Source organism: Lepisosteus oculatus, chromosome 10, assembly GCF_040954835.1.
Source record: "Lepisosteus oculatus isolate fLepOcu1 chromosome 10, fLepOcu1.hap2, whole genome shotgun sequence".
NCBI lineage: Eukaryota > Metazoa > Chordata > Actinopteri > Semionotiformes > Lepisosteidae > Lepisosteus > Lepisosteus oculatus.
Window position 1 is genome coordinate 39,832,275 of NC_090705.1, and position 20,758 is coordinate 39,853,032.

The 20,758-nt window shown below is 45.9% G+C and overlaps 1 protein-coding gene across 16 annotated transcripts in view; it reads left to right on the forward strand.

The window, feature by feature from the left end:
* Positions 1–20,758, forward strand: part of clasp2 (cytoplasmic linker associated protein 2) — a 102,748-nt gene that overhangs the window by 24,700 nt on the left and 57,290 nt on the right. For all 16 annotated transcript variants that reach the window (XM_015356893.2, XM_069195184.1, XM_069195193.1 and 13 more), the window contains exon 7: positions 3,791–3,861. In XM_015356893.2, the coding sequence (XP_015212379.1) occupies positions 3,791–3,861 (71 nt within the window). The remainder of the gene's footprint in view (positions 1–3,790; positions 3,862–20,758) is intronic.

Sequence of the window (20,758 nt, forward strand, 5' to 3'; positions counted from 1 at the left end):
GCACTGGAGGTATAAATGAGCATCTGGATGTTACTTCAGTATAGCACCAAATCAATAAATTGCTAAGGTATTTTAAAGGGGGACTGCAGTCCCGCAGGGTATTGTGAACAGCTTTCTCAGAATATTCTGCAGTGAACAGAAGCCTGTAAGGTCTTTGACTAGAATGGTGCTTTTCCATTCCAAGAGCATTTTGAGTCAAAGGTGTTTCTTCCGTCAAAACCTTTGACATTGATTAAGTTACGGTTTTATTTCTTACTGCACGCCAGTTTCTTCCAGGTAATACAGCGGTTTTTACACACTTAGTGTATGTTTATTGTGGAATTCCGCTTATTCTGCATGTACCTGGAGTGTTTTTGGTTCATAGGGCTAAAATGAAAGATGTTCTGTGCACCTGTTGCAGTCACCTGTAAGAGAACACCCTCTTTAGAGAAATACTGTACATCAATGTACTAAACCTTCAACGTTGCCGATATGTTTATAACACTCTTTTACTCCTAGAAAGCTCTGTGTAGTGCTGTGATGGCAAACTACAAATATACCGACCAGGTGAGAGCCCTGGTCTTTAAGGTATTTGAGTGGTTTGCATTACAACACTTCAGATGTGTCATGGGGACGACCCCCGAGCTGGAGTGTTCCCTCAGACTGCTTAATAATTGAGGCAGTTGCATACTGGGGTGTACAGCATTACAGATCTAAGATTTCCCCTTACTAATACTAGTACAGGCAATAGAGAACATCCACTACCCCTAAACATTCGTACATGTAGGTGGTCAGATTGATTGCTGTACAATAGTTCATGCTGACATCTCCAGAATTATAATAGACATTGCAAAAACTGGAGTCTATCACCAGTCCCTGAAAACAAAGCCACTACTGAGCGGTAGGGGAACAAAAGATTCATACAAGCCAAAACTGCTTCTCTGCGGTATTTAGGAGAACCCGTAAGCGCTTTTATGTTTTAAGCACTGCTCTGTCTTGAAATTCCCGTCTTTATTATAGGCTTTCGTTGCTGTCTTATTTGAAATTAAAAAACAAAATCCAGCAGGAGCCCAGTGGGGGGTGCCCTAGTAAAGAGAAAAGACTGCTCGGGGATGACGTTATGCTTTTCGAAAATCAGGAGCGTTATTGCATATAATTTCCTTCAGTGATGTAAATATTGACCCATACAGGTAAACCCTTTTATCACCACATCTGTCCGGGTGGTTTGGTCGTCTCGCAAACTGTTTGAAAGGTGGAAAAGAGAAGCAGCCCCCTTATAATATATACAGTAACAGATGGAAAAGAAAAGCAGCTCCCTTATATAACAACCAAAAAAATAAATAATTTGAACTGGGGACGTGTTTTATGATTAGAATTCTTTTCTGTTTTTGGAAACGAGAAATTATTTGAAATTAAAAAACAAAGTCAGTAGCGTTATTGCAAATAATTTCCTTCAGTGATGGAAATATTGACCCATACGGGTAAACCCTTTTATCACCACATCTGTCCGGGTGGTTTAGTTGTCTCGCAAACTGTTTGAAAGGTGGAAAAGAGAAGCAGCTCCCTTATATAACAACCCCCCCAAAAAAAAATACTTTTCAACTGGGGACTTGTTTTATGATTAAAATTATTTTCTGTTTTTGGAAACGAGACATTATTTGAAATTAAAAAAAAAACAAAATCGGGAGCGTTATCCATTTTGGGTGGTTTAGTTGTCAGGCAAACTGTTTGAAAGGTGGAAAAGAGAAGCAGCCCCCTTATACCACAACAACCCCCCCCCAAAAAAAGACTTTTGAACTCGGGACGTGTTTTATGATTAACATGCTTGTCTGTTTTTGGAAACGAGAGCCCGTGGAAGGGCGCGGAGTGGGCTGTGTCGTGACCGGTGCGAGAAGATCTCGCTCCCCGTCACTCGCGTTTTTTCGCGTCGAAGAAATCGGAGCGCCGCTCTTCCTCGTTATTGGAAGCGTCTCGTTTTCCGTTTAAAAGTCCAATAACACAACAAGGGCTGAACAGTCCGGAGAGTTTATATTCCCCTTCGCTTGTGGGGGTTCCCGTTTTCCTTGGGAATTGCCAGTCGCAGTGGAAAGTTTTCCTTTTAGCATTTTATAGTTGTTTTTTTTAACTTGGTTTTACTCCGTTTAACACGGAGAAGGGCGAGGGAAACGGTCGTGGTAATAGTTCAGATTTGCCGCTGGGTGTTAGACACCTGTTACTTCCGTGGGCGTGGGAGTGCACCACGCATAAAAGTAGATCGGAGGTAGAAAACCTCTCCCTTCGCTTTCGTGTTTATGAAAGTGAAGATTAAGCTGTTAAATTAATAGACTGAGGAAGAGTGGAATTTTCTTTACCGGGCTTCTGTAGCTTAAAAGAAACGATGCCACCTTTAGTTATACTGATCTTCCCTTAACTGAATGTCTTCATAAACAGGTAGAAATTGAACAATAATGTCCATGTTTTTTGGGGGGGGTACGCATCGTCACAAGTAGTACCAGACCCTCTCCACAAGGGGGCGGAAACAGGTGGGATTTAGCTGGATTTTGTTTTTATTTTCCTTGGCTTGACCTTGGTTGCCTTCACATGATGTAACCTACTAATCTGCTGTTCAGCCCAGCGTCCCCTCAGGGTGTGTTTGGGAAGCGTGGCTAATCGATAAGTCCAGAACACAGTGATCGGTGTGGAAAGGGGAGAAGGAGATGAACTGACCAGACAGCTGGCAAATCTGTGAATTTACTTTGAATCGCAATGTCCTGGGGGAAAAGAGGGCCCACCCGTTGTGCTCCGCATTGATACCGGCGACGACATCGCCTCTGGTTGCGGATCCTGGCTGTGGTGTGTTTTACTGAAGGCAGCCAGGCTGGGCGAGGCCTGGACCGAAGGCTGGGACGTGTATCGTTAAATATAGTGAGCAGCTATTTATGACGGACGGGAGAGGAGCAGTTTAAGGGACACCCAGCGTGACAGTATCTTTGTAAAATAAAATAACCTCTCACAAGTGTGTATATACCCTTTTATAAATGCTTTGGAGGAGTCTAGCGAGGGTTTAGCTTAATGAGGTTTTCAGGTCTGTTTATGGCATTTCCTAGTTCGTCCATCGATCCATCTCCCTCGTCCTGCAGCCTTGACACTCCAGAGCGCATCCATCCACCTGTTTTCCAGCTGCTTGTTCAGATATGCCTTGCATCAAAATTGCCCCTCCATCCTGCTTTCCCGCCCTTCCACATCTGTTTAATCTCGTGTGTTAATTTCCCTGATGTTCACAGTTGGGTCCTCCGTCCCAACTGGGGGCAGGTCTAAGGTGCTCTGATGGTAGAAGTAAGGTTTGAGGTGCCCCGTTATTTTAAAAGGCAAAACCAGTTTAGTGTTAATGTGTGCCCTGGATTCGTAATAGTGCATTCAGACGTATGCCTGGTACTTCAGATGATCCTTTAAGGCTTTTGGGTCAAGTCTCTGTGATTTTCGGGTTCATTATTCATTGCATTCTGTCATTTGGAATAGATGACTTGTGCAGCCAATTAAGTTTGGGACTAATTGACCGTGTGCTACTGTTCTGACAGTTGTTACCAGCTATGAGGGTCTTTTTAAATTGTCTAAACAGATTGTGAAAACCAGACCGTATTGTAGACGGTGGTGGTAATGGTGAGGGCAATAGTGACGGCACACTTATTTTGTGCATCAGAATTCTCCAAAGCCAAATCTCTAAGGAAGGCATTTTATTTAGCTCAATAATACAATTAACACATCTGCCTACACTGTACGGTTTTTTTAGATCTGGATTGATGTTTTTTCCCCTTGTTTTGCCTGTTCTTAGACTGCAAGTGATCCTGAGCAAGTTTGACGAAGCCCTGAATTCTGGAAACATGGTTTTAAGCTATGGCCTGGGTAAGTAGTTCAGTCATGTCTTTTGTGCTTATTTGTACATGCTGGTTTGGTGTGTGACCAAAGCTGGGGCTGTTCTCTTTAATTGAAACCATGTATCACCTACGAAACCCTCAAGTTTTTGTAACCCAGTGGTACGATTTTAGATTGCATAACAAAGATTTTGGCCTGTAGCAGAAAAATGAGTATACCCCTCTGATGTGATTAGCTTTGGATTTTTCTAAAAATGGAAGTCAAGTCCAGAATTAACGTGTTGCTTTGGAACTTGGAGTACAGACTTGTTGTCAAAAATGTGATTTTTTTTCAGCGTTTGTTTTTGGCGTCTGCTTAGTTCTTTCGAATGAACGCACCTGGAAGGTGGAACTGCAGTTCTGCTGGCTGAGAGTGACTTGGGGGATCAGCACAGTTTGCAAAGCGTTGCGAAAAGCAACCTGAAGGAATCAAAACATATTTTAGGGGAACAAAAGCAGGCTGACCTGCTATGTGTCATAGTTATGTAACAACATTCATCTCTCCTGGTGGAGTCAAAGCATCATAAATTGGTAAACCACATGCATCACACAATTTAATTATAATTCCTTACACTTATATAGCGCTTTCCTGGACACTCCACTCAAAGTGCTTTATAGGTAGCCCCACCTGCCGTTGTGGTTTATGCAGGAACCCCATTTCATTATGATAACTGTACTTTTGCTAGAAAGATGCCTGCCAGGTATGGAGTCAAGGGGCCAAAGAGCCATTGAGTTGCTGTGGTTTTGTTAAGAGACGAGGTGATGTCCCAGGAAGCAGGAGAAAATGCTCACAGCACATTGCATCAGAAGCACCTTAAGTTGTTCATGGAATCTGTCGAGACTTGAAGCAATCTGTGTCGTGTAAACTAAGACGAGGGGCTGTCTTGAGTCTGACGTAACGTTTGTTAGGTTTTCCAAGGCCTTCTGAATAGCTGGAAACAGCGATTTGATGTGTGGGGGGCTCACCCATCTCGGGGTTTAGAAACATGTCGTTCATATTGCACAGCTGTTCGGGACGTTTTGCTGCTGTGGGTTTACCGTGGCCCTCAGTTTGCAGCAGCTTATTCCTGCCGGGGGTGCTGGAGCTGTAGACTGGGCAGAGAGAGTGGCACTAAGGGGTTTAAGCTGCAATCCTGTTAAACTTTGTCGGGCATTTGAACGGGAATGGCGTGCGGTCCACAGGCAGCCGAGTGAAGAGATTGACTCAGTTCTTTACACCCTAGAAACCGTTCTTGATGGCTTGTGTGATTATAAATCTCAGTAAGTTCACTGGGCAGGCAAGGTGATCAGGCGAAAAGCTTGCATAATGAGTGGCATCTGGGAACCTGCCTTATTAGAGTCTGTCCCCCAAGAGTAATAAGGGGGGATGTCTGAGAAGGGTTCAGCGCTTTTACTGCATGTATAAATCTATCTTATTGAAGGTATGAGAAACAATCCTCACATCGCTTAGGGGGTGGCAGACACGAATGTGCTTAGTGTTTGTTTTTTTTCCGATCCAGCTGAAAAAAAGGAGATCATGCCCCCCTCCTCCCCCTCCTGTCTTGGAGTCCTGCCATGTTGTCTCTCTCCCTGCCAGCTCCTGCTGTCCGTGATGGTCCTGTTGCTCTTGTAGCGTCAGAATGCAGGCGGCCTGCTGAAGAGGTGTGCAGGGGTGTTTCAGTCCAAACGCTGTCATCGGGGATTCCTTTTTTTAACTTGAGGGCTTAAATGAAAGGGAGCCTTCTGGGCAAATTGTCTCCTTCAAGGTGGCCTGCTCTCCTGTCTTTGGAGAGCGACCAGTGTCCCTGCCAAGTGGATCGTCGGGCTGCTCTGTCCTTGGCCTGTTTCTAATTGATTGACAGGAGACGAGCGGCCTGTGATTGGACACAGCCGCCGAGGGCTTAGTTATGAATTTGTCCGTCCGAGCATATTTCTGTATGAATTAGTTTGGTTTGTGCTTTTCATGCTGTAAGCGAAATAATGCAGGAAACCCCTTTAGGGACTGTAGCGTACCCTTAAAACAGACGGATGTCTTGTTTTTCATATTAGGCTCTTCAGTGTTGATGGGAATGCAGCTGCTTTGCATGACTCAGTCACAGAAGGCATTTCAGACGTAGGAGTTGCGCAGAGAAATATTGCCGACCTGTGTAGTTTCAGCCCCTGAAACAGCCTGATGAGGGTTTGTGACATTGTTCCCACCCCTGGGGGTCTCAAGCAGAAAGAAACTGATTTTCAGACATAACAATGTCTGACATCATAATCCGAGCACAAGCAGCTGAACTGAAATAAACAAACGTGAGTCAGGGGCATTGTGAAGCCAGCAGAGAGAGCCACTTTCCGCTCCTGTGCTGAAAATACAAGCTGTAGCCCAGAGGTTAGTGTCGTTTGCTCATGCATGTAGGAGCTCTGCCTCTGTGTAGGAGTAGCAAGTTTTCACATTTGTCAGACTGTGCCGTATAAACATGGCGTACAGTCAGGACACAAGCCACATCCTTTCAGCTGTGGATTGAGAAGCTAAAGCCATTGTGCACATTTTTTAAAGGCTTTGCGTTGCAGATCTAAATTCTGAATTGCATTCCACAGAGGTCCTTTCTTCCCGCTGTTCCTAGTGCAGCAGGTAATGAAATGGGTCCTTCATTCTCTGGCCTCTGTAGAACTACTTTATCCCAGCTTAATCCAGTGTAAATGCCCTCAAAACTGTTCGACATTCTAAGTTCACTTTACTTTGCATTTTTCTGCAGTTTAAAACCTCTGCAAGCCTTGGTAGGGAAGCTGTTTACTATTGATTTTTTTTTTTCTGTTTAAAACTGATTTGACCTTGCTTTAATTTTAAAGTTGCACTGAATCAGTCTTGGCCACACTGCACGGGTCTTGTAAACAAGTGGGTCTTAATCTTCGCGGGCGGTCCCGGTGATCGACAAAGTCTCGAGACGACCCCTGTTGACCTTAAACCATCAACCTCTGGCTCCCCAGTGTGATGCTGAAACGTGCATCTTACCGGGCAGGGACACAGCGCAGAACGGCGACTTGGCGAAAAGCTCCGACCCTCGCGGATGAGGCACCGACAGACAAGCCATTCATTTGAACGCGAGGGCAGCGCCATCTCTCCCCTGCCCTCGCCACAGTACCACACGCCGCCTGGCGCGTCACGCCACGCAGGCCAGGGGCAGTGGTTTCCAGAGCAGCTTCAGCTGGGGAGAGGGTAAATGTGGCTTTTCGAGAAGTGCTGATGGTTCTCGCAGGCGAACGCAGGTGTTTTTGGGGGTGCTCCAGCGGACGAACCCAGCCGGGTGTGTAGAAGGAGAGGAAGGAACAGCGGCGAGAAGGGATTGCGTTTTTCCCCGTCGGTCCATTTTCCAAACGCTTCTTCCGGTCGAGGGTCGCGGGGCAGCCAACAAGGCAGGGTACACCCTGGATTGGGACACCAGCGATTTTTATATTTTTGGGGGGCTGTTTTTGCAGGCTGTGGCTGGAGTCCCATTCTGTGTACAACTCTGTTATTGTGGCTGATTTGTCAGGCTCTGTGCAGAGGGGTGATGGTCTAGATCGCCGTGCTGTGAGTGAGAGCAGGTGATGCTTCGGTAACCTTACTCAGACCTGCGCTTTCCAGACCTCCCTCTAAACTCTTGCCTCTTTCCTAGCGCCCGTGTCGTGTGGGCAGGTCCCTTTTTGCGTGACCGTGATTCTGTCCCACGTTTCTTCTTTATTTAGATTTTCTGTGCCGCCCGCCAGCGGAGCAGTTTCGTTTCCGACCAACCCCCACCCCCACCCCCACAACACAAAGCGTCTTTTTTTTTCCCATTTTTATTTTGCAGAAGCCGAGCACCTGCGCTCTGAGTCACATTGTGTCACTGGCTCCGCTTGAACTAGAACAGAAATCCGACAGCCTCCCCCCCAGACAGAGTCGCCATTGATGGGGCTGGACGTGATCTGTTTACGGTTAGCAGAGCAGGCCTGCGAGCCGGGGTGTTTTAAAAAAAAACCCTCAGACGCAGTACCCATTTGCGCCTAGTTTCACGCACAGTTAAACTTTCGGTTTCTGTCTTTTGGATTTGTTGTTATTTTTTTTAATGGACCTAGGTAGAACCGGAGGTGAAAACCCCGTTTTAAATGGGTTTTAAACTCGGTCTGTCGAGCAGGCTTGTCCCGGGTTGGAGCGGCGTGTGAGGGCGCGTATTCCGTCGGGAAGAGAGCCGCGCTAGAGATTGCAGACACACGCTGAATGTGTTGATAATTGCACCGGGGAGTGCGCAAAATACCCTGTGGTGGTACGCTTGACACCGCTAAACAGTGTCCCCCCCCAAAAAAAGGCATCAGCCGACACGCAGGCTGGCAATGTGAGCGACACGAAGTGGCGGCTGTGCGTGGCGCATGATGCAGCAGCCCCGACCACGGCGACAGCCTGAGCCCGGTGATTGAACCGCCTGCGAGCGGAGGGGGGCGGGTGGCGTGTTTCTGCGGCTCAAGTCGGTCGGGAGAGAGGAGGAGGAGGAGGAGGAGGAGAGGAGGAGGAGAAAGCGGGGTGGGCTTTTATTTTGAAGCGGCGGAGCAGCAGCTGTTCGGCTGGCGCAGCGCAGAGCCGCGGATCTGTCCGGGTCACGCAGAGCTCTCCGCCCGGTCTCGGCGCGGAGCCGTGCCGGCACCCCACTCGCACCCGGCCCCCGGGGGGGGGATACCTGCCGCTTCACCGAGAGAGAGACAGAGCCATGGCCGTGGGGGATGACGGCGATGGTGAGTGGCCGGGTAAAGAGGAGGGATGGCTCCGCTTGCGCGGACGGAGGGGTAAAGCCGTGGTGAGCCCGGCTCCTGCGAGGGTCGGGAGGCGTGAGGGGGGTTTTCGTTTACCTCCGGGTGTTATTTTTAGACGGTGTTTTTCGGCTGGAAGCGGCCCGAGGTTGCCGTGCGCCCCTCCGAGCCGATCCGTTACTTCCCAGACGTATCGCTCGGGCTCGCTGCGCGCAGCGAGGTCCGCTCGTAGCGAAGCGAGTGTTTGCCGGGGGTCGGCTGTCAAACTTGGGAGGCAAGGAGGCTCAAGACATGGGTACCGGTGTTCACAGGGGCAATTTCATATCCAAAGAGACGCTTGAAAGTGCCTGGGTAATATCCTCAGATACAAGATGACGAAAGTGCATCAGCTGGTACTTTGTGCGCCCTTACAAATGTCTATATTTTAATCAGCTGGGGGCTGTCGTTGGGGAAATGCGTTCTGTTTCTGACTGCTCTGGGAAGATGGCTTAAAATAAGCCTTTGCCCCTACCGCTGGCCTGATATCTGATGAGTTGGTTGCGATAACCTTCTTCACACATGCAAGAGCAGACATGCAGTAGACGTGCTTGCATTGTTGAACTGCATTTTTTTTTTGGCGTTTCGTTTTTCTAAAACATCTGATTCTCCTGATTTGGTACTGCTTCGAAGTTCCTACATGATCTGTGTTTCTACTTGTAGTAAACTTGGAGTAGTTTAGTCTTTTTCTTTCTCAAGAGATTATGTACTTGTTTTCTCTGTGGAGCATACATTAAATTTAGCTTTGCTTTAAACTAACGCGCAGTTTGTTTTTCCAACTGTAACTTGAGAAGGAGTAAAGGATTGCAACGTGTGCTGGATGTTTTTTGAATCTTTAGGATCAGTCTTTTAGTTGCTGTCGTCTTGTTACACTGTGACCTAGCATCACTCAACACTTCCCATTTCTCGACCTTCTGTGAGATGTGATGTCACGCGCAGGTGACAGGTTTGAAACCCAGCAGGTCTGATTTGCACTTTGGACATCCAGCTTGTGTTTCATGTGTGTGTGTGGCTGATGACGTGATTGCAAAAGATTTCACTGACCTGGGTAAGAATATCAGTTCTTTGTTTCGAAACTTCAAGCTCGAGGGTTACACCTACCTACCACAACTTGCAGCCCACTGAAGCTCAGCAGGTGTGAGCCTGGTCAGTACCTGGATGAGAGACCTCCTGGGAAAAACTAAGGTTGCTGCTGGAAGAGGTGTTAGTGGGGCCAGCAGGGGGCGCTCACCCTGCGTGTGGGTCCTAATACCCCTGTATAGTGACGGGAACACTATACTGTAAACAGGCGCCGTCCTTCAGGTGAGGCGTAAAACCGAGGTCCTGACTCTCTGTGGTCATTAAAAATCCCAGGGCGTTTCTCGAAAAGAGTAGGGGTGTAACCCCGGCATCCTGGCCGAATTTCCCATTGGCCCTTACCAATCATGGCATCCTAATAATCCCCATCTATGAACTGGCTACATTACTCTGCTCTCCTCCCCACTGAGAGCTGGTGTGTGGGGATTGTACTGGTGCACTATGGCTGCCGTCACATCATCCAGGTGGTGGTGGAGGGGAGTCCCCATTACCTGTAAAGCGCTTTGAGTGGAGTGTCCAGAAAAGCGCTATATAAGTGTAAGCAATTATTAATTATTATTACCAGGGAGAAATAGTTGTAATTATTTTCAGGGGAGGGCAGCATTTCTGACTCCTACAGTAGAAGTAATGAGAGGGAGGCTGAACACGTTAATAGTAGAACAGCCTCATTCATTAGCAGGCTCGCAAGGGAACAGGACCCCTTTTGCATTGTGTGGGAGTCGGGCTGGAGACTCTGTGTAGCAGCTTTGTCCATTTAATGCCTGAAGCAGTCAACAAATGTGTAGGGTTTTTAATTTAGGGCTTGCTTTTGTGTCAGTGAGGGGATGACTGTTGCTTACCCGTTGAATACAGCCATAGTTGTATGTTCTGCAAGAGCACTCTGAAGGAATAGTTCAGGGATGCTTATTGACTTTCTTAGTTTCAAAACATCCTCTGTCTTGATCCGTTTGCACTCCTGGATAGTACAAAAGACCCCCCAAACAAGAACTTCAAAAGGACTGGGTGGGAAACGTATTACTTCACTGTTGGCATTGTTTTCATTTCTGGTGATCTGTTTCTAAAGGCCTCGTGCCACTGAGCGTTTTCTTGCTGACTGCATAACTAGAGGCGAAGTGAGTTACACATTATAAAGAGAAAACATCGCCTGATGTCACACCACAAGAGCAAACAGAGAATTGCAGCTTTCACTACTGGGAACATTAGCAATGCTGGAGGTTTCATGCTTTGTGGAATATCTGAGTCCAGTGAAGGTTTTCTATGGTGCTGAATGCAATTCTGTGACCTGGGTAAAGATCTAATTTTACTCTAAAGTTTTAGATTTCATTCTAGTGCTGTTTTTCTTCACCGTTCTTGAGAAGTAAGAAGTTTTGCTCTGCAGCACGGTGTTAAGTACTAATAAGCGACACCTTCTGGGGCTGCTGTTCCTGGAAAGGTGGCAGGTGGATGATAAACTGCTATGCAAGAGAGAGTGATGGTCTTGTTTCCTCTTAGTCCTCCTTGAACCCATCAGCAGCTGCAGAAACAAGTGCTGTCAGTGCCTTGTCATATTGGGGGGGGGGGGGGGGAGACTAATAACTGATTAGAAATATAGAGCTGATTTGGGTTTTAGCAGGAGACCTCTAAAAAGATCTAAGAATTAAAATGGGATTGCAATGAATTGAGGTCGAGATTCAGTCTGATGCGAGTGTGGAATGACCTGGATCTGCTGTGCACGGCATGTTAGTCATCAGTTGTGTTCATTTGTTTCAATTATTCTGCTACATCGGTTTCCTCTTCGCTCTGCTGGTTTATTATTAGAAACGTAAAGCACAGTCATATAGTATAGATCTTGACAAGAGCACCATTTGCACTTTGTCTGCTTGAGTGTTTTATTAAAACGTCATATCAAGAGCTGATTGTATAATGAGCTGTTTATTCTTCGAGTAAGATCAACTGAATGTCTAGAATGCAAGGGTGTACTCTAATCATTGCACTAATTTCTGATGGCAGGTGTCTGTTGGTGTCTTTCAAATGCTGCAGCAGTTCCTTATAGTTCCTTAAATTACCCCCCATCAGCTGGAAATGTGAGTTGATCTTTCTTTTTGACACACTTCACTTTTCTCATCCGAAGATGAAATGTAAGATTTCATTTCCAGGTTTGGTTCGTTTTAAACTGGTGGCTTTGTTCTGGCTTCCCTGTTAGATGTGCCGAGATCTTAACTGAATCGTGAGCAGTGTGGTGCTCAAATAAGCCATCTCCTAGTTTGCACCCTGCTGCAAAGGGCCGAGTCCCATTTCCCTAGTTTGTTTCTGATGCTCGATTGCCACTAGGAGAGCGTTGTCCGATCCTCCTGCTGTCACTGTTAGCTTCACGGGAGGGCCCATCCCCGCTGGCTGAAAGACCCAGGTGTGGACTGGGAACAGAGCTGTTCCCACTGACCAGCGAGAGAGAACTAGGTCTCCACATTTCTGCGTCTCATAAAATCGGCTGCTTCAAGGGGCTTCTTAGCCACAGCTGTGGAAAAGAAGAACTCTCCCCTCCCCCGTTGCTGGTTTACATGATCCACCTTCACGGTAAGGGTGGGAATTCATCTTTTTCAAAAATATAATGGCTATGGATAGACTGTAAGGTGTAAACAGCTACGCATGGCAGGCAGAGTTTTGTTGTCTGCTCATACTGGCAGAGATTTCCCAAGTAGTTACAATGTCTTGGCACGGAGCCGCTGCTTAGAAATCTCCAACCGGCTCGCGTTATTTCACATCAGCGTAGAATCGCGGTGTGTTTGTTTGTGTGATCTGCACGTTACTGGAATGCTTTCCCTCATCTTACTACCTTTGATATGAGTTATTTAGACATTGCAGGTAGCATCTATGTTGTTTTGTAGACCCTCGTTAGCGTTACCTAGCATTAGGTTTTGCTTTCTTGAAGGTAAATGGTGTGTTGTCTGGTGTGAGTGGGAATTGGGTCCTGGTGCTTATGGTTTTTCTCCTAGTTTCAGGACTGGGCTTGGAATTCAGCCCTCCGGAACCCGATTGAGGGCGACAGCTCATCGCAAATAGAAAGAAGATCAGTAGCTTGAGCTTTCGTTTTAGGCGAGTTGTGTACACAAGGGGTGTAGTAGGGCTGGCCCGGACCCCTCTCTGGGGAATTAGCCTTGGCTGCTCTGTGCTGGAGAAGGCTATGCAGTTCCCTCGTTCCCCCCCTGTAAAGAGATGGGGGTCAAGAGTACCAGACGCACAGGGAGCACCAGCTTATTCGGTCTGGGTTCTGCCTTTTGCTCTCCAGTGAAGTAGGCCCGGCGAATCTGGACCTTTGCACAAGATGGAGGCTTTATCAGTGAACAGAAGTGACTGAATGACAGGAGTGCTTTTCTTTAGCTAGTCGCCTGACTCCATTTTGCTTATATTTAAAGACTTGTGTTATCGTGGCCTGCTTGCAAATATTTGTGTACTGTGGTCCTATTCGTGGTTTCTTCATTGTAATATAGGCATTCCTAGTGAAGGCTGCTCAGAGGCTTGACATTCATTCTTATAGTAGAGAGTAGCACTCCTTGTCGCCAGGTGGTATTCATTTCCACAGTATCCAGCTTTCCTGGGGCTGTCCTCTCCTTTCTCCGATTGAGCTCCCTAAATGGAGTGGGTTGAGCAGTTTGCTCCCAAGAAACTAGCTGATGTGTTCCCAGAAACAGCTCCCTGAAAAGCTTAACAACCTTTAAGCACATCTGCTCTTGATAGTGCTTACATGAGTGTGCAAGTGTATTTTATTGAGAGCACATGGTGCACAACATTGTTCTGTGGGCTCGTAAGGATCTGTAAACCTAAACAAAGTCCAGGGAGGATGTTGAAAGTTTGTTTGACACATCTGTTAATTTGTTTTGTCTTGTGAAGCGAATTATCTGATAATTATGCAAGAGAAGCCTTTTTGTTTTTTCGCTTTGCGTTAAAACACCTACAAAATTTCCCAGATGTTCCGGAAAACCATTTTTGGTACACGAAATGACGGCCGGTTTGGGGAAATTTTTATTTTTGACGTCTTCTGCAATTTTAGGACTCTAAAGTGGGACACCAAGGCCTCTTTGCGCAGTGCGTAATGTTGCTCTTCTTTCCCCCCAGTGTACAGAGGAAAGCCGTTGGGTTGAGATTCAGTGTTGGTAGCAGGTGGCGCAGTGTCTGAGTCCGAGTGCCTGTCCTGCAGGGCACAGATGCCCTCTCCAGGAGATGTAAGTGGCCAGGCCTGGTGAGTCGGCTGTCTTCAGGGCGTTGTAATCCTCCCAGAGGATGCTGCAGTCCTCACAGGGCTCAGTGGAGTCTGGTGTCTGCGTGAAGCCAAGTTAACCCTTTAACTGCCGCTGCTGGGAGGTGGTAGTGAAGGTGAGCTTATAGCCTGTAGTTAGCCAGACAGGACAGCGGCCTCCTCTCGTTTGCCGTCTTTCTTGTGTCGTATAGCTGTTTGTTTTCTCAACAAATTTCAGTTGTTTTTTTCCCCCCACATCTGTTTTGTGGTTTGACACTTAGACTGTTTCCAGGACCTTTGGAATAGAGTCAAGAGAGGCACCTGGCCCCACCAGTTACTGTCATCCGACATGTTTCTCGAGCTCTTTTGCTTTGCTAGAGCAAATAAGGAAGATCGTTTTGTCAACTAAATTGTTGTTGTAATTCAGCGACATACCTGCACGTGCACCCCTTGCATGTTGGGTGTATTTTATGCTGTTAGCAAACCTGAATATATTGCATTTGCTTTATTTTAAAAGTAAGAGCTCATATGTTGTGCATGAAAATAAAACGATCGCTTCAAAGTGCAGTCATCTGACACTGGATTTAGGTTTTGTGAGTATTATGAAGCGAGTTCGGACGTGGGAGGGGGAACATAGCAGCCGAGTTCAGTGAAATATTTTTAAAAAGAAGTGCACTGAAATACGAAAATGTTTCTCTTTTGACGTGACGCATTTTCATTCTCAAACTTTCTTGAATTTAACATTAGAGGATTCTTAAGATCTCGGTTGCCAGAATTTGGTGGTGATAAAGATCCGTCTTTTTGCGTCGATGTGCCTGTGCTGTGCGGACAGCTCATTTGCCACACAATCTAGGAGGTGGCCGGCATGCTGACCCCTGGCCTGTGTCCGGTGCCCCTCACTGAGTCCGAGAGGGAGGACGGTGTTGTGAGTCTTGAGTGTCGCGAGCTAGTGTTGGTGTTTTTTAGCGCTCTGAACACGCAGGCAGGAAGGCACATAAAAACTAGGCAGGTGTGTTGAGCTGTCTCGTCCTCGTTGTGTAGTGGTTTTTGCATAGTTGTGTAAACTCCGCTAGGGTGTGCTGCACAACCCATGTGAACTAATAAAGGGCAGATCTTTCTTCTTCTACCTTGTGTGCGTCAGCTGAGATGCAGCTCTTATTCGGAGGCGGAGCAGTGGCTCTGTGGCTCAGGATCTGCGCCTGTGCCTGGGAGGTTGCCGGTTCATATCTCACGGCCGGCGGAGGAATCCAACTCCATTGGGCCCCTGAGCGAGGCCCTTAACCCCAACTGCTCCAGGGGCGCCGTAAAAATGGCTGACCCTGCGCTCTGACCCCCAGCTTCTCTCACCTGTCTGTGTGTCTCATGGTGAGCAAGTTGGGGTACGCGAAAAGACAAATTCCTAATACGAGAAATTGTATATGGCCAATAAAGTGATCTCTCCATCTCTCTTTTCCTTCTGAATTCACACTCTGGCGTCCTGGCATTGCCTTCTTATCAGAGACTTCATTGCTGAGGACCTGTTCGTTCTGCACCCTGCATGAGCAGTGGAGGATCATGGGCACTGCCCACAGTGTTTGCCTGCAGAGAAGGGACCCAGGGACAGAGGAGCAGCAGACCTGCCTGCCTCTCTGCCCTCATGCCCTTTTACTCTCAGCCTTTTTAAAATTTGGCCTCGCTGGCGTGGAAGGAAGTGAACAGTTTACGCTAGTAAAGGGGCAGAGCTCACGTGTTGAAGAATGTTCATGATGTATCGGAGTTGAGCTGGTGCTTTCGTTTATTTCCCTAAAGTCAGCCAGATTCTTCCTTTCAGTACGTCTTCAGTGTACCTCAGCCCTTACTACAGTAGATATTCTTGATCAGTTCTGCTCAGTGAGTTGTTCTCTGATGGCTTCCATCTCATTTCTTTAAACAGGGGAATCGAATGCTTATGCAGTAGGAGGAAGTGAGAGGCATTGAATCTGAAAAGTTCACTCTTTTCTACCTTTGTGTTCAATCAGGGGAGAGAACTTTACTAGTTGTGCTAGCGGGGCCTTGGTTCAGCTGAGCAGAATTGTCGCTCTGAGGTCGTTTCGATTTACAGCAAAGCCCTACCTGAAATAAGCTCCTCAGTGATGAGATTAGTTCAGAGCTTAATGCACACGACTGTCTGCCCTGAAATGCCCAGAGTTATTGACCCTGTGTGTTATCTCTCCGATATCTAAATAACTCTATTCATCTGAGGAAAAACAGTTAAGTGTAACTTTCTCTTCTAAATTTCAGTCATGGTATTCATTCCTATAAGAGCTCTGCAGGTTTATTCATTCAGATTTGCGTTGCTTTAGATGAAACTCTTTTTTCTCCAGTCATGTTCGACTGAAAGCTGAGTTGGAGGATGCATGCTCATTACTGTGCACAGTCGGGATGAGTGGAAACAGCTGTTTTTCACTTGCCCAGTAAGTTCCCTTGTGTTGTCATCCTGGGTTAAGTGCCACAAGCGTCTTGTGATCAGCTCAAGCTTATACAACCTTAATGGCTGCCACACTCAGGTTCCCTCTAGTAACATGAGATTCCAGGTCGACTCTTATGCAGCGAGCTGCGCTCCTCGAAGCAGGCGTCTGTTTTCATAACATGCTGTTCCTCCAGGCTGTCTTGATAACCATCTCGCTGCATTGGAATGATGTCCGACACATGCCAGCGATTTGATCGGGCTCCGGTTCTGATTTTGTGGAAATGCTCGTGTAGCTTCACTTCACTGGTGTCTGTTTCATCAAGCAGACTTTCACTGCTTCGGTTTACCAGCGGGAGAATCGTTCAGTTGAAAAGCCTTGATGAATGTTGTATGAGCCTAGTTACAAAAGGATAAGGCGAAGGGGACGCTTTTTAAGGTCTACGTGAGGTAATGTTGCACACAGACAAAAGCTGTGTGGACGGGAAAGAAGAGCCTGCCCCTCAGGATCTGAACACTATATGGGTGCTTAATGTACTGCCTGCAGGAGAGAGGGGGCATTTTGGTTCGTGTTGGCAGTGATGCGTGTTTATTCCTTATTTGTTTTTATCGCTCAGGGTTTATGCCAATAACATCACATGTTACAACGATCTGAAAAATTGAAGCCTTTGTCATGAAATGTGAACTTGACTTCTGTGCAATTAAAAACAGGATTTTGTAGCCTTATTCCTGAGAGGTAGAAGGGTTGTAGCAGGCAGCCAGGTCCTTAAACTATTGTTGAAATATAATGGGTGGATCTAAAATAGGCAAAAATTGACCAAATCCATAGTTTTAAAAAATAGTTCATATTCAAAATGCTCTGATTCTTAGATGTGTGGTGTTTTTGTTGTGCCCTTCTTGATACTTAATCAAGAAGATGGTACTTGATACTTAAGTTGTGACGTTAGGCCTGTTAATCCTCTGATGTTATGTTGACTTGTGGATATGTTTAGTAATTTCTGTTACCCATGTGTGTATAAACTGTAAATACTTACACTGCCAAGGAATACGGTGATGTCTTTGAGTAGCCAGTATGCCTTGTCCACCACAGCACTGCCCCACGGTCTTCAGCCTCTCCAGCCGAGATTGAGAGCTGATTATGGAAATTAAAAATAGCCACCTCAACTGCTTTTCTGCTTCTTTTGAAACAAGGTGTTACAAATTCCAGACTGCTGCTTCTGAACCTTTTCAGGTTAGCGTTAAAATGTATAAAAAACAGCAGAAGGAGAGCTTTCTAGATACCATTAACAGGCTAAATTTGGCCGAACCAGGTGACGGGAGAAAAAGGGTGAGAAATTTTGCTCCAGTTTTCCTGCTGGATTCTGTGTTCTTGCACTGCGTCATTCCTCAGGGGTACTGCCGAGAATCGCTCACAGCAGAATAAAGAACATTGCTGAGACTTCAGTTCACATGGTTTTAAAAAAGCAGTGCCGATCCTTTCACAGAAACATATTGGCAGGGTTTTTTTTAGACATGAGTAGTAAAGTAAACAGACATCACAAAGCTCCCGAGAAACGTGAGAAACTGTCTGCCTTCTCAGATATTTTGTTTATTCCACCAAAAAGCTACCTGACTGTTAAAATGGCCGCAGTTAAATATTTCAAATGCATGTTCACCACATGCACAACTCCCAGCAAACATCACCTTCATTCCCGTTTAAAATATCACAACTGACGCGTATCGGAATTGTGCTCTGAAAATTCAGAGCTCGTGTGTGAAACGGAGTTGCAGCATGGCAGCTCTTTGCAGAAGCTGCCATATTGAGACATACCAAAGGGGGGAGAAAAAGCACAGATGAACCCAGGCAGCTTAACATTATACTTTACTAATGCAAAATGAGACACGACTACAGTGAACAGCACATGCATTTACAGTTTTTCCCCCAAGCACATTTTGCACCACATCTTACGCCCTGTGACGGCTTGAATTTCCTGTAACACCATGCAGATGGACTAGGGAGCTCTCGCTTCCAAAGGAATCTCTGCACGCCGGAGGGTTTGTGCGTGACCTAGTTTAAATAATCGGGCAGTGTTGACCGTGACAACATGACCGTCTGCCTTAGGACTGAGAAGCAGAAATGCAAACTGTCGGAAGCGCAGAGATCTGTGCCGTCACGAACCACATCTAAAAGGCAGGTTGCCTCATGTGGTAGCAACCTCTGACCAACCCTAATTCCAGCCTGGGAGTCTGCCCGTTACTAGAGAGCAACGTCTGGGGGAGTCACCTGAGGCTCTTATTTTGAGGTGGCTTTTTGAGGTTGAAAGTAGCTCTTTTTAGTTTACACACAGCACAAGAGTTCTCCCCCCATGTGCTCACCTCGCTTGATTGGAAAGCGATGAGATCAAAAAGATTCTTGACATTGCGTCACTTAAAGTAAAAAAATATATTCCCAGCTCAGGCTGAAAGTGCATGCCATCCAAACTCTCCAATATCAGCTGCTCTCAATCCTCTCTCTCCCAGACGCATGACTTATTTTTCTAAATCTCCAACTGTTGGCGACTGGGCGTTTTCTGTCTCTGCTTCACTGTTGTAGGAAGCCCTTCCTCTGACTCCCTGAGAGGCAGGTTTTTTATTTCAAATCTTAAAACTCAATGTTTTGCTAGGGCCCTCTCTGAATGCCTTGCAGTTTGTCCTGTATGTTCACATTTCATTTACTTTTTATGTTTTTTTTCTTTTTTCTTCATAATGTACAGTGTCTCCTTAGATTTCTTTATAAATAGGTTATTATTCGTTTTTAATCAGCTCCTAGTATTCCTAGAGCAACATGGCTCATTACCTGTATGTAATTCATGCAGTTCCAACAACAGGTGTCAACACCTATTAATGTTTAAATGCTTCAGAGATTACAGCAGAGAGCTACATCAATGTTTACCAAACAAGGTTAATTCCATGCTATAAAATGGTGATGTATTTGGCCGTGGAACTGGAGTTCCTAATTCAATTTCCTCTGATTGATCGTCCCAAAGTTGAGTATTTTTCAAGTCAACTCTATTATCATTTCTGTTCTTTGAAATTGGAATGGACCACAGCTTCCCGAGTCACGTTGTTAAAACTGATATCTCGGCTTCTTTCAAGAAACAGTTGGCTGAGATCTTTGGATCTTTGTACCAAGAAAATACAAAGACTTTCAAAGGCCTTGCCTAAGAGTCAAAATAATTTCAAAGGTGAACATTCTTGTTGCCTCTAATACTGTCTTTTAAATGGATGGAAATGTTCCAACTAATGCACAGGAGCTCCTGATTTTAAATAATAGTCAGTAGGATAGATTGCTAAATCTCAGTGTTGATATAGACTGATTTTGCTGATTTCCATACCTGGAAATGTGGGACTGCATCTTTAGATGTTTCTATCCAAGATGTTGCTCTCTGTCTGCCTTGAAGGATGATTGATAACACTTATGGCAGAATAAGAGTGTGCTCTTGATATGATCTGGGTTAGCCTGCCCTCTGAATCTTCTTGTGTTTATGAAGAGTGAACGACCTTTTCACATTCATCTGAAATTACATCTCTCAAAATGTTTTGCATGTCTGAAACGCACAAGAGTTTTGCTGAATAGATTTGGTTATGTAGGTTAATTGTTCAAATAGCTGAAGCTGTAGGAAGCATTTTTAGTGAATATGTCTTTGTTTTGAGTTGCCTTTTCTGTTGCCAGTTTTTAAAATGCAGTTTATTTATTAATCTTGGTGATGCAATGTGTATAGCAGTATAATATCGGACATTTACTGTGGTGCTTGAAAATGTTATCTTGCACTTTCTGAATCTAGCTAGCTAGGGTAATGGTGGAAATTGTTTGCATTCAACACTTACCTCTTGCATATTTTAGACGTCTTCATCTTTCTGTTAAGCTTTGCTCTAGCATTGTGTTAAAAATGAGTGTGAGCTTGGAACCTTTTAACTATCTTAATTGAACAGCAGCAGTTTTAATTTGAATTTGATTAAAACAGTGGTTGCAGTCCTGTAGTCTTAGCAATTTGTGGAATTAAAGATGCTTCGCTTTTCAGAATTTTCTCTTAAGACTTGCTCTCCTTCTGTAAAGCTCCAGCGCTTACGGTTCTCTGCCAGTAATTCGGCGCCAATGAAGGATTTCTTTTTCATCCGGGCACCACAAAGCTGCTTACTGTGGGGCGGGGTGGCCTCTCAGAGGCTGAGGCCACAAACCAGGGCTACACCATGGAGGAGCCTCCTGTCCACTGCAGGACAGCGAGAGCACGGGACCAAGTTACAGATGCCAGTAAATCTAGTCGGCTTTGGAATGTGTAAAGGAACAAGCACACTGCAAAAAAAAAAATGTTGATATGGGAAGAACGCACGGACATTGGCCTAGTCCAGACTCGGGCCTATGAGTTGATGGAGCAGTGTCAACAGTCTCCCTGG